Source organism: Anser anser (genome assembly GCF_964211835.1).
Source record: "Anser anser genome assembly, chromosome: 13".
In the NCBI taxonomy this organism is placed as follows: domain Eukaryota; kingdom Metazoa; phylum Chordata; class Aves; order Anseriformes; family Anatidae; genus Anser; species Anser anser.
The window spans coordinates 17,225,879-17,236,750 of NC_139734.1; the positions used below are offsets into that span (position 1 = coordinate 17,225,879).

Sequence of the window (10,872 nt, forward strand, 5' to 3'; positions counted from 1 at the left end):
GGCAAGGTATAGGTATGTTACTGTGTAAAAACATCCATTAGTAAGAATATAACAAACAGGCTTATAAATGGTGAGATTTTTAGCAACTCCTGCTATAAAATTTTGGTGAAGTTTTCAGGGCATATGTTGTCATGGGACTTATAATTCTCATCTTGATTCTACTGTTAGCTTTCTATTTTTATATCCCTGGGGAAAAATACCAAAAACCAAAAACAAACAACAACAACAACAAAAGATTAATGTAGCTGTTTTATAACAATCTATACAGGGTGGGAAAAGAAGCCCTCTTAGGCTTTGCCATTCAGTTCTGCAATAATAAATGAACTATCACAGTTCAAGATGCAGTTGTTGTTCTTTCACATCACCTGCCTAATGCATCCCGACACCTCAATTATATTAAACATGAAGGCCCCCCCCCAGCCCCACTTTGCACCGTGTCACAGGGAGCAAGCCTGCGCCTGCACCACGGGAACGCTGGCGAGCAGCCTGGGCTGGATGTGGCCACTCGGTAGCAGGGCAGGGGGTGAGAACAGGGCATCTGGCCCCACGCCGGCGTCAGATATCCCCGCTGAGGCCTCCGCAGGGGCTACGCTTCTATTTGTGTGCCTGTGTACTTGCTGCCCTTAGCAAATTTAAAAAATAATAAGAGTGAAATCTCAAAGCTACCGGACCAAAACGCAGTGGTGTGCAGCCAGCCGCTGGTGTGCCTTATGTACTATCGCCACAGATGCTTCATAAGAGAGTAGAAGAATATGATCAGCAGCTATTGTGAGTGTAATGAAAAGAGCCTTTCAAAACAAGTGTGGAAGCACACTCAGAAAAATCCTTCTATTTATTTATATTGATATCTCTAATAAAATTGCTTCCCACAAATGTTTTGCAACTGACACTGCTTTGCCCAGTATCTGCTATAATCATATCCTGGTAAGGCAATCTAGCAAGGTGTTTTTTTTTTTTTTTTTTTTTCAAAGAGAAAACAATTACTTGTTCTTTTTTTCCACAAAGCCTGGCTCCATATCCCCACCGCTGCCCTCATCTTCTGTGCTCTGCCTCGGCATGGGCGCACTGCCGAGCTGCCTGTGAGCCCCGTGGGACCGCGAGGCTGGCCCCTCGGTGAAGCCATCCTGAGCCGCTCGGTTGCCTCAGCCCCGTCCCTGGGTACAGCTTCTGGGCTTGGGCACTTCCAGACCGGAGCAAAATTCCTCAGCCCTTCTTCATGAAAACACAATTACTGTCATTAAGTCCATACTGTGATACACAATGTCTCTGCGATACTCCCCGATGAGCCCATGCACCGAACCTAACGACTCCTACTGTAGCTAAATACCATGCTGGGCTGTTAAGACAGTGCCACACGTCTGGCTCCTACTGGTGATGAGTGGTCTACGAAGCAGCCTGATGACTTTCTAAAGGCCTGAGATCATGGTAACACCATGAGGGGGCATGAAAAAGATGTCTCCGTCCCTCCCTGCCTCTCCCTGCAAGGCTCATCTTGCAGGCTGCAGCTGCTGCAGCAGGAAAGGCAGCCAGGGCTGGTGGCACTGCTCCTCCCAGGCCAGGGATGCTGCCACATAAATAGGCAGGTTGAGGACAGACAAATTCAGCTCCCAAAGCACAGTGTTTTGCTGGAGTTTACTTTCCCCAGCTGTGAGAAAAGAGGCCAAGGACCTGGGGCAGCGGTGCTGTATGTGGCTGCTGCTCACGCCCCTCACTTCTGCCTGCACCGTGGAGACGTGCTGGTGGAGCAGGGCAAGGGCTGCCACCCCACAGCTGTCCCTAGCCTTGGCTCAGGAGCCGGTGAGCAGCGTGGTCCCACTGGCAGCCCTGGGTGTGAGTTGCTTCCCACCCCGTGCAACCACTGCCTCCTCCAGTGTTGTTGGGCCCCTCAGGAATCTTAACGGAGCCCATAATATTTAATGGGTTTGCTAGTGATAATGTCATTTTAAGTGAAAAATTGCTCCCTCACGTCACTGAATTCTGTTTCTAAATTTTTATGTATTTTTGATAGGCCAATTTATCCCCGCTGCAGTTCCAGCCCGTGCAGTCAATGGCATTCCACTGGGGGTGAATTTTGTCTGCTATTTACAGTGTGTGCTTTTAAGCAGTGATTGGTGTGACAGTGTGATCTGTACAGCTGTCTCCCTGTATTTATTCTTTTGCCTATAAGGTTGATTTATACTGGCTCAAAAAAAAAAAAAAAAAAAAGCTCACAGCCTTTCATGTGAATGACTTTAAATAACTGATTAATGATTATTATTAGGATGACTATAATGGAACAAGGTTTACAGAGTTTATGGACTTGGATGAGCAATTGCACATAAAGCTGTTGTGTGCCCCTCTCCAACTCTAAACCTTTTCTGAGGTTTTCTTTATAATTGGCTGGTGCCCTCTGGGCTCAATCTGACTTGACGTGCCTGACACAAGGTTAGCGGTGGAGCCGCCTGCATGAGGGATGTCTGGTGTTGGTGGGGGATGTCTGATGTCCGTGTGCTCTAGGACGGCACCATGCGGGTACCTGCCGGCAGCAAGGGGTGCTCTGCATCAGCCCTTGCCTTTCAGGAAGGTGAAATCCCCATGCAGACGACAGCAGTGACTTGCAGGCAGGGAGCATGCAGGTACTTGCACGGTACTCCTGGGCATGGTTTGCATGAAATTTGTGAGCTTAAAATGGTGGTACTTGATCTCCAAGGAAGCATCTTTCCAGGCTTGTGTGACATGAAGAGCCCCTACAGCTCCATTTATAGAGCTGGCTCTCTGGGTCTGTCTCTGTTGCTGCAACACCTTTAGGTGCTGATGCGTGCCTCACTAATGGTTAATTTGGTGCTGCCAGGAGTCTCCTGAAAAATTTTGGAGAGGTGCAGCACTGGGTGAACTCACCTGCTTGGCTTTGTATTTCTTCACTCCCACTGGACTGACAAATAGACGGACTGAATAAGGGCTTCCCAGCGGTCAGAAACACCCACATGCAGCCAAGCTCTGCTGTGGCGAGTGCGCACGTCCTGGGGATGGGTATGGCACAGGGACAGGCTCCTCAGGGCTGCCCTTGGTGCAGAGAGCAACACAAGCATCCCCTGCCCGCTGCCCTGTGGTGTCAGTAAGTATCGCTCTGATGGCAAAGCCCTCCTGCCAGAGCTGCTATGGTCCACATAGCATTCTCCAGGACTGAGGCTCCCGGGATGACTCCAGCAGTGTTATCCTACCTGAGCTACCACGTGGGGTATGAAATATGGGGAAGGATGGGTACTTCATGAATATCTCCACGCCCTGGAAGAAGAAGGAATTTGCATGGCAGGAAGGGCCGTGAGTGTTTTCCTGTAGGTGTAACTCCTGGATGCTCTTGTTCTGATGAGTTTGTGAAAGGGTCAGTAGAAGCAGACTGACAGGAGAGGTGCTTGGTTTTCCCTAGTGCCACAAAGTGCAGCTACCCGGCTAGGAACACCTTTGCCGTTCAGTTGTAAGATTTGTCACTGTCGAAGTCCTAGGAAGGGAAACACAGCTTTTTTATAAGCTGGCACTGTTTCAAAAGTACTACAGGATAAGGCAAAGTCTGGGAATACAAACTGTTATCATTATTGTTATTGTTATGGTTATTATTATTAATCACAGTTCAAGTAAACCTGCTTGAAAACTTCTCTTGTTATTTGCTCTACTTTCCACTGGTTTATGTTCCCCGAGCAGAGTTTGATTAAAAACTGTTGCATGTCATTTTGTTCACAAGGGTTGATGTGCTGTGCTGCTGTCACCTCTTTGCAGCCCAAATAATACGAAGACACATAATGGAGGTGGTTGAATACTTGCTACTGGTTTTGATCTTCTTCAAAATATCATTTTCACTTTATATGTCTAGAGAATAGCTGGCCTCCTGCCGTTCCCATTCACATCTTATCCTTGAACAATGAGGAGAAAATCTGCCTGCAGTAAATGTTCAGTTTATGCTGGGGAATTTTTCCAATACAGAAAAGAGAAAGGGAAATAAAGCAGCTTTATGAAATAATGGTGCCATTCTCAGATAAACATGGATATTTTTCCTGTTAACTTCATGAACAATGAGGAGTAAGGAGGTCAAATGTACCTGGACTCATGCCAGAACTGGTTGTCTGCTCTTTCGTTTGGGGCTTTTAGGCTTTCTATATAATTTTTTTTTAAAGACTTCTGGACAAGACTTCTAACTCATACAGGTTTTACCTTCTTATATGTAAAAGGGCAGGTTTGTTACAGGTATAACGACATGGCTCTGGTATTTCAGTAAGTGTGGGCTCCACAGGGCTGATGAACGCGGCCTGCCTGCACCGGGGGAGAAGGGAGCGTGTGCTGCCTCGTGGGGCGAGGCTGTGTCTGCAGGGAGGGCTTGGTGCGGAGCCAGGCCGGGCAGGACATCGCTGCTGGGAGGTTCTTAAAACTGGCCGTCGGTTTTGGTGGTGCCCAGGGAAGCTTTCTGTTGAGCTGTTTGACTGTTTGTAGCCCTGGGACCCTTTCCTGCTCCCCTGCCTGCCCTGACAACAGATCAGGTTGCTCGGGTGTACCATGGCCGTGTGAAACAAGCACATTTGCCAGCATGACTCTGCATCCAAACATCAGTACAACTACTTTTTATTATTAATTTCAAGCTCCAGCTGCTGCCTCGAAGCATTTTGTTTTGTCACTGTGCAAGTTGCTGCTCAGAACAAACAAAAGGGAAAAGAATAATGAAAGCAAACCCCCTAAAACTCATTAGTAACGTAAAGTCTAGCAAGTATGGCTAACAGTGTCTAATAATCCATCAAGGTGGCTCATCTGTCAGCTATAAAGACATCATCCCTAGAAGTTTACTAACACTTTATAAGGTCTAAGCAGAGTTTAGTGTTCATGGCAGCAGCACTGTGACGGCCAGGTGCAGGAGCCAATGCACGGCCAACAAACAGCACAGTGCCCACAGCACACAGGAACCGTGCAAGCGCCTGTCAGCCCAAAGGACTGGGTCTCCTTCAGGCCTGGCTGCAGAAGATACCGAGGCAGCTGGTGCCTGGTTACAGTGCTTTGCTCCAGGGAAATCACAAAGCCCATCAGAGCACACTGAGGAAGCGTGGGTCCCACCAAGCCCAGGAGCTGCCAAGGTTGATCCGTCTGGCTTAAAGTCACTCTAAGGGTTCCACAAGACTATCTGTCACCAGCAGATGCTCTCTCTGTGCCTTTTGCAATGTCTCAGTCACCTTCTTTGCTCTCCCTTCCAGTGACTTTTCCTGTGCCCTCAGCTAATCCATCATCTGCCCTGGGCACGGAGAGCACCCCGTGGAGCATTTGCCACTTTACCCTGCCGACCTTCCGGCACTGCTCCCGCTGCAGCTCCCAGCCCGCTCTGATCCGCTCTCCCTTTGGAGTCTGCTGACATGTTCTGGTTTTCAAACAGCTTCATATAAAACTAGAAGGAGGTCTCAAATCCAGATCAAGGCTGACATCCGCCGCTGCTCCCCCGTGCAACCAGCCTGCTGCCTCCCATAGGGCTAAAGCCGTTGTTTTTGCTCCACTGTTTGTGGGGCTAATGCATTTACCGCTGCAACTCCCTCTGGTGAGGGTATGGGTGATGGTCGCACAATCACTGCAAAAGGCTTAGAAATGCATTTAAGTGGCTTGTGTTTCTCTGTGAAATCTGAATTAAAATCCCCACCCGCAGCAAAAACTGAAAAGGAGAAACACCAGCAACTTAAAAAGTATGTATTGCTTATAGGGAGTCTGAGGTTTTGCTGTCTTTTTCTCCAGACAGGAATGTTGTAGCATTGCCTACAGAGCCTTTCTTCTCTGCATTAGGCGAGCGAGGAGATTTCATTTCATACATCATTTACAATGGAGTGCGTCAGGAGCAGAGTTGGTGCATATTAACGCAGGGATGTGGGGAGAGAGTTGGGTTCTTTGAAAGTTTCAAAGCATTTCCACTGAGGAGGGGAGCCAGTGCTGCTGATTCCCTTTCACTCCCTTGCAGAAGCTGCATGTACCAAAAGCCCATGGAATGGAAAGAGGAGAACAAAGGCAATGAAAGGCCTGTAATGTTCCAGCATTAGTGAGAGATGGAGTAACACAGAGATGGTGTGGAAAGCGGCCCCCTAAGTCTCCAGCAACTCTTCTGTCTCTCCTCCTCACTCTCCTAGCTGCCTCCTGCCTTCCTTTATATTCGCACTGGAGTGAGCGCAGGGAGGAACCATGCTTGGAAAGAGTGGTCATGGGTTGGGAGAACGTGAGGAAGACATCCTGCTCCTTCCTCCTCATCCCTTCTGGCCAGCCACTGCTCATCATCACACTTTCTTCAATGGCCCATATTTGCATTCAAGCCAGGTCTTTGGAGCACTACAAAATAGCCACCCTGCATATTGATCAAAAAGTAAGTCTGTTAGATAATGATTTGGTTTAAGAATCAATGTTCTTTTTTTTTTTTTTAATATATTTGGTTCGCTTTTGATTTCCTCCTGGAATTCGAAGCCTTAAGATATACTTGAGAAAACTGGAAATTATAACTCACTATGAGCTCTAAAACTAAAGCTAGGGCAGCTGGTGTTGTCTTATCACAGGACTCCAGGGACTGGATCTTTCTGGAAAACATAAGGTACCACAAAACTTACCATAAAAGCTGTGGGACAGGCAATGAAATGACTGTGTCTTCCTTCCTTTGTGATGTGCAGTTTCTCTCTTTGGCAGTAGCTGAGTGGGCTGTCCTGCTAAGGAGAGCAGAGAAGTCCCCAAAGCACTGTGACACTGTGCCAGCCTCTTTCCATCTTCCTTGTGGCTGGAGAGAGCCGCTGGGCAGGGGTGTGTGGGATCTAAGGTCTTCATACATGAAAATGCTCTCTAAATGCTGTACATTGCTCTTTCTATAGAAAGCCACTTAAGATATCTTGAATTTTGGACAGAAGTGTCTGGCAGAGAGTTCTGGGAGTAATGCCAGTATTAAGGGCATCTTCCACTACTGTTGCACAGGAATGCAATGATTATCTTGTCTGCCTGATGCTGCTTTTCCATGTATGTGATTGTAGGTCAAGGGATTGGGAAGAGATTTAAGCAGGAGTTCCCCTGGCTCCTGAAATTAACACAAAGTCTTTCTTGGCTGATATCAACATGAAGACTTTCTTGACTGCTGTAAAATTCACATCCCATTCTGGTGGGTCACCTCAGTGCTACCAGATCTGAGGGTGAGCAGAAACAGCAGAAAAAATGCCCATCACATCTGGGAAAGTCTGCTTTCAAGCACTCTCAGGTTTGTTCAGTAATTGATGTTGAGCAGAGATGTTTCCCTGGATTTACAAAGTTTATTTTCAATTAAAGTGTTGACTACTAGTAGTTGCTCAGAGTCTGCTCCAGAACTGGTGACGGATTTAATTCACTCAGGAGAGATTCAGCTTGCTCTGGGTGACTTCTACAAGGTTACGGGAGCAAAACACACGGTGGGTTTCTGTCGGCTGCTAGTTGTGTCCTGTTAGAGTTAGGAAATGGAAACTTTTCCCATCCCTCCCCCATGAGTGTGCTAAAAACTCCACAATCTATTTTCTCTCACTCTTCACCTCTTCTCCTTTATATTGGCTGCTTTGCACCAAAAGCCCCATAGTTACATGCACTTTGACACTTGCATTTCAAAATGCCTGATTGTGGAGTTCTGCCAATACCAGCAATTGATCTGGTGCCACAGACCGGCTTAATTATTCAAGGTCAGTCTCCCTCTGTCTCTTCTTGTCCGGGGAGTAGCAGCTATGGGGAATAAAACTTGAACAGTCTTTAAATTTTAATCATAAACTTTAGTAAGTCACAGATTTGTTTTGCTGTATGTGTTTTATTTCTGTTGTACTTCCTGCAACTTTTCCAGCACCAGTGCTCAAAGCATGTCTATATCACTTGGTACAACAGTGAGCTTTTGTAAAGCACAGTATTTTACACTGCTATTTAAAATGCATAAGTTGTGTGATCTAAGCAGTTTCCAGTTCACTTTTGAGCTCCTGTAAAATGCATCCCTTAAGGCATTTCAGCTGAGCAACTAAGAAGGTGAGGGTATTAGAGGTTGTGAAATGGCTTGTCTGCTAAGTCTTTCTATGTGCATCTCTTCAGATAAATCTCCCGTGACCTCCTGCTACAAGCAGAACATTAGTTAAGTATCTCATTGGTAATGGAGTGTCCTAGACCCGATCTTATATTATATTAAGGACCCTTCATGCTGTCTGGGAACATGTTGGCCTTCAGGAAGGATAGGAAAGGTGTCCCTGAGAGCACATGAGGTGCAAGCAGTTCCATCAAACAGTGCTGGGCTGATGTAAAAGACCCCACTCCAACCCTTCTGCCAGCCATGGGCACCCAGCTGGGCCGGAGGCTTTCTGGGATGCAGCTCCAGGTGTGCAAGGCACACGGCGCTGGCCTCAGCTGGGTGGGCTGGGAAGACCCTGGGATGATGCCTGCCCACCACCTGCCAGGTGGAGCATGTACATTTTGGGGGGGGGGAAATAAAGCCCAGCTACCTTTGCTAATTTTCAAACTCTTGGCAAGATTACAGTATCTCTGTTTTACAGCACCCGGCTATTAGTGTAAAGCACTATGCAAGTCAATTAATGATAATGTCTCTTTCCTTGAGATAAAATAGTTCATTCTCACAAACCGGCCGGGATGCACAGAAAGCTGAGCTGCATGTTGCCCTTGATGGTACAGGATGAATAGAAGCGTGGATTTGCTTTCTTCCCGTGCAGTTGCTGGCTTTGTCACAGATTTAAAGCAGCACTGTTTGAAGCTCTGCCTCTATAGCTGTGTTATGCTGTCCTCCTTTGTAATGAAAACTTCTTCTTTTTCATCATTTTTAATTTCAAAGCCTTCAGGGGTTAGCTTCCTCAAGGCTACATCTCAGTCTATGAAGAACTAAGTGTCTAGCTATGTTCTTCCTCACCAACCCAGTGGCCAAGGCTAGTTGGCTTTCACCTTTCCCTAACAATAGTTTATAGCTCTTGGCTGGTGTTTACCCAGCTTCTAGGCTTACTTTAATACCTATTTCTAGATAATAAGCCATTCATTCCTGAGCTGGAGCACTCACTGCTAGTTTGGGGGAGGTTTGTTTACTGCAGTAACCAGCTTGATCCGTATGTATTCCCATCACTCTCCCTTGCTATAACCTACAAATCTCTCCAACTTATTCAGCTCAATGCTGGAGATGGTTTTTGAAGTCTTCTTTAAAGGGTAGTGAGTGCCCTTAAAAATTTTCCCTGCTTTGAAAGATTCTACCTGTTCTAATGCAATTCCCTATTTTAAAGATAGGGAATAAATATCTTGGGGATGGTTGGCTCACATACAGCTCCTATCTCTTGAAACATTAATGGTCCATGCTGTTTGATTCTTTTTGAAAGTACTCTGCTCCTGCTTTGTTTATTTAATTTCTTTTCTCTGCACTGGGACTTGCCAAACGCAGTCGTGTCCCCCCACCCCGCTGCCACCCTTTCATTCACAGAAATCAGTGAGATGTAAATACGGCTCATTTAGTTTGAGCATTGCCAACGTTTGTTTCAAAAATCAGACATGAGGTCCCTTGAATTTTGAAATGGGTTTCAAAAACCTACTTGAAAAAATAAATTCTGAATAATTTCTGGTTTTGCCTTCTGTATTTCGTGCCTTTGAAGGTTCACAGTTCTGAGCCTTCATGTGCAGTCATAAGAGATTGAAACTTGTTTTACTGTTAATAACTGCTGCATCCCTTGCAATCACACAGTTCCAAGAGGGAGCCGCTGTAGGAAATGAGCCAAGCCAAATATTGCAGCTTAATAAACTCCTAAGACTTGACAACAACAGATTTTGCTCCTGAAAATTGCCCATTGGTTTGCCTATGGCAGCTACAAATTCTGGGGCAACAACATGGGAATACAGAGCACCATGACTGCTCTAAGGGCTACACAATAAAATAAATTACTCTGTATTTGCTGGCCTGCATTTTATGACCGAGAACTTGTTAACTCAACCTAAAAGCTAAAGGCTTGCTTGAGCATAGAGTCAGAGACCTCTGCACCTCCCATTCTTGCATTTGGGAGCCGCTGCTGTCTGGTTTGGGGATTACAGCAAGCAGATTCGAAGACAGTTGTGCATTTGTGCCCTGATGGGTGTATGGACCCTTAAGGGTTTTACCCTTTCAGCCAAAAAATACCACTCAGCACTCGTTTGTGTCAGAGCTGGTCTTCCAGCCCTGGGGCTGAGTTCGGGCAGTTTGATCCCCACCAGCGACACCCCTCTGGTGTGCCTTCGCCTCCTCGGAGCTGCACATCCCCAGGCTCAGTAGTTAGAGCTGTCTGTCCTCCACTAGCGCCACTTTAGCTTGTCCTGTCCCGTGGCAGGTATCCACGGTTATTGGGCCGGGCTTGACTGATGTCTCCTCTAATTCATGTCAAACATCAAGAAGAGAAAAGCTCAAGGAGCAGGGGAGAGGAGACACGGACCTGTGCCGGCGGGCTGGGGGAGCAGCGCTGGGGCCAGCACCGGAGCCTCAGCACCACGGGGGTGAGCACAGACCAAAACCGCTGGCCACACATCGCACCCGGAGATGTGCCATCGTCTGGGGGTTTTGCAGCCTCTTGTGCAGGAGGTAAGTGGGGGCTGATGGTGAGCAATGAAAATGATGCAGTGTGCCAGAAATACGGGCTGTTTCTTTTCTCTTGTATCACTGCTGTTGTGATACGTTGACAGCATCACGCAGATGGCCAGGAGAGAAAGCTTGGCATTTCTGTGGCTGGTCATCGCTACCCCGCGTCCGGGTGACGTTCACAAAGGCTTGCCCAGTGCGATCTGCCTGCATGTGCGGTCCCGGACTGACACCATGAAGCGAGGGAGACCAAAAGCGTATGTGCAGAGACTTGGCGTTTAGTAACAGAAGCGTGTACAGGCAAGGGCTTA

At 47.1% G+C, this 10,872-nt stretch overlaps 1 protein-coding gene across 4 annotated transcripts in view; it reads left to right on the forward strand.

Moving 5' to 3' along the window:
* LOC310881068 (uncharacterized protein) overlaps nt 1-10,872 on the forward strand; it is a 63,822-nt gene that overhangs the window by 39,109 nt on the left and 13,841 nt on the right. For 2 of the 4 annotated variants that reach the window (XM_083797800.1, XM_083797798.1), the window contains exon 3: nt 10,317-10,564. In XM_083797800.1, coding sequence (XP_083653926.1) covers nt 10,317-10,564 — 248 coding nt within the window. Of the gene's footprint in view, nt 1-10,316; nt 10,862-10,872 lie in introns of all 4 variants that reach the window. The other 2 variants (XM_083797799.1, XR_014572106.1) reach the window with 2 other exon arrangements.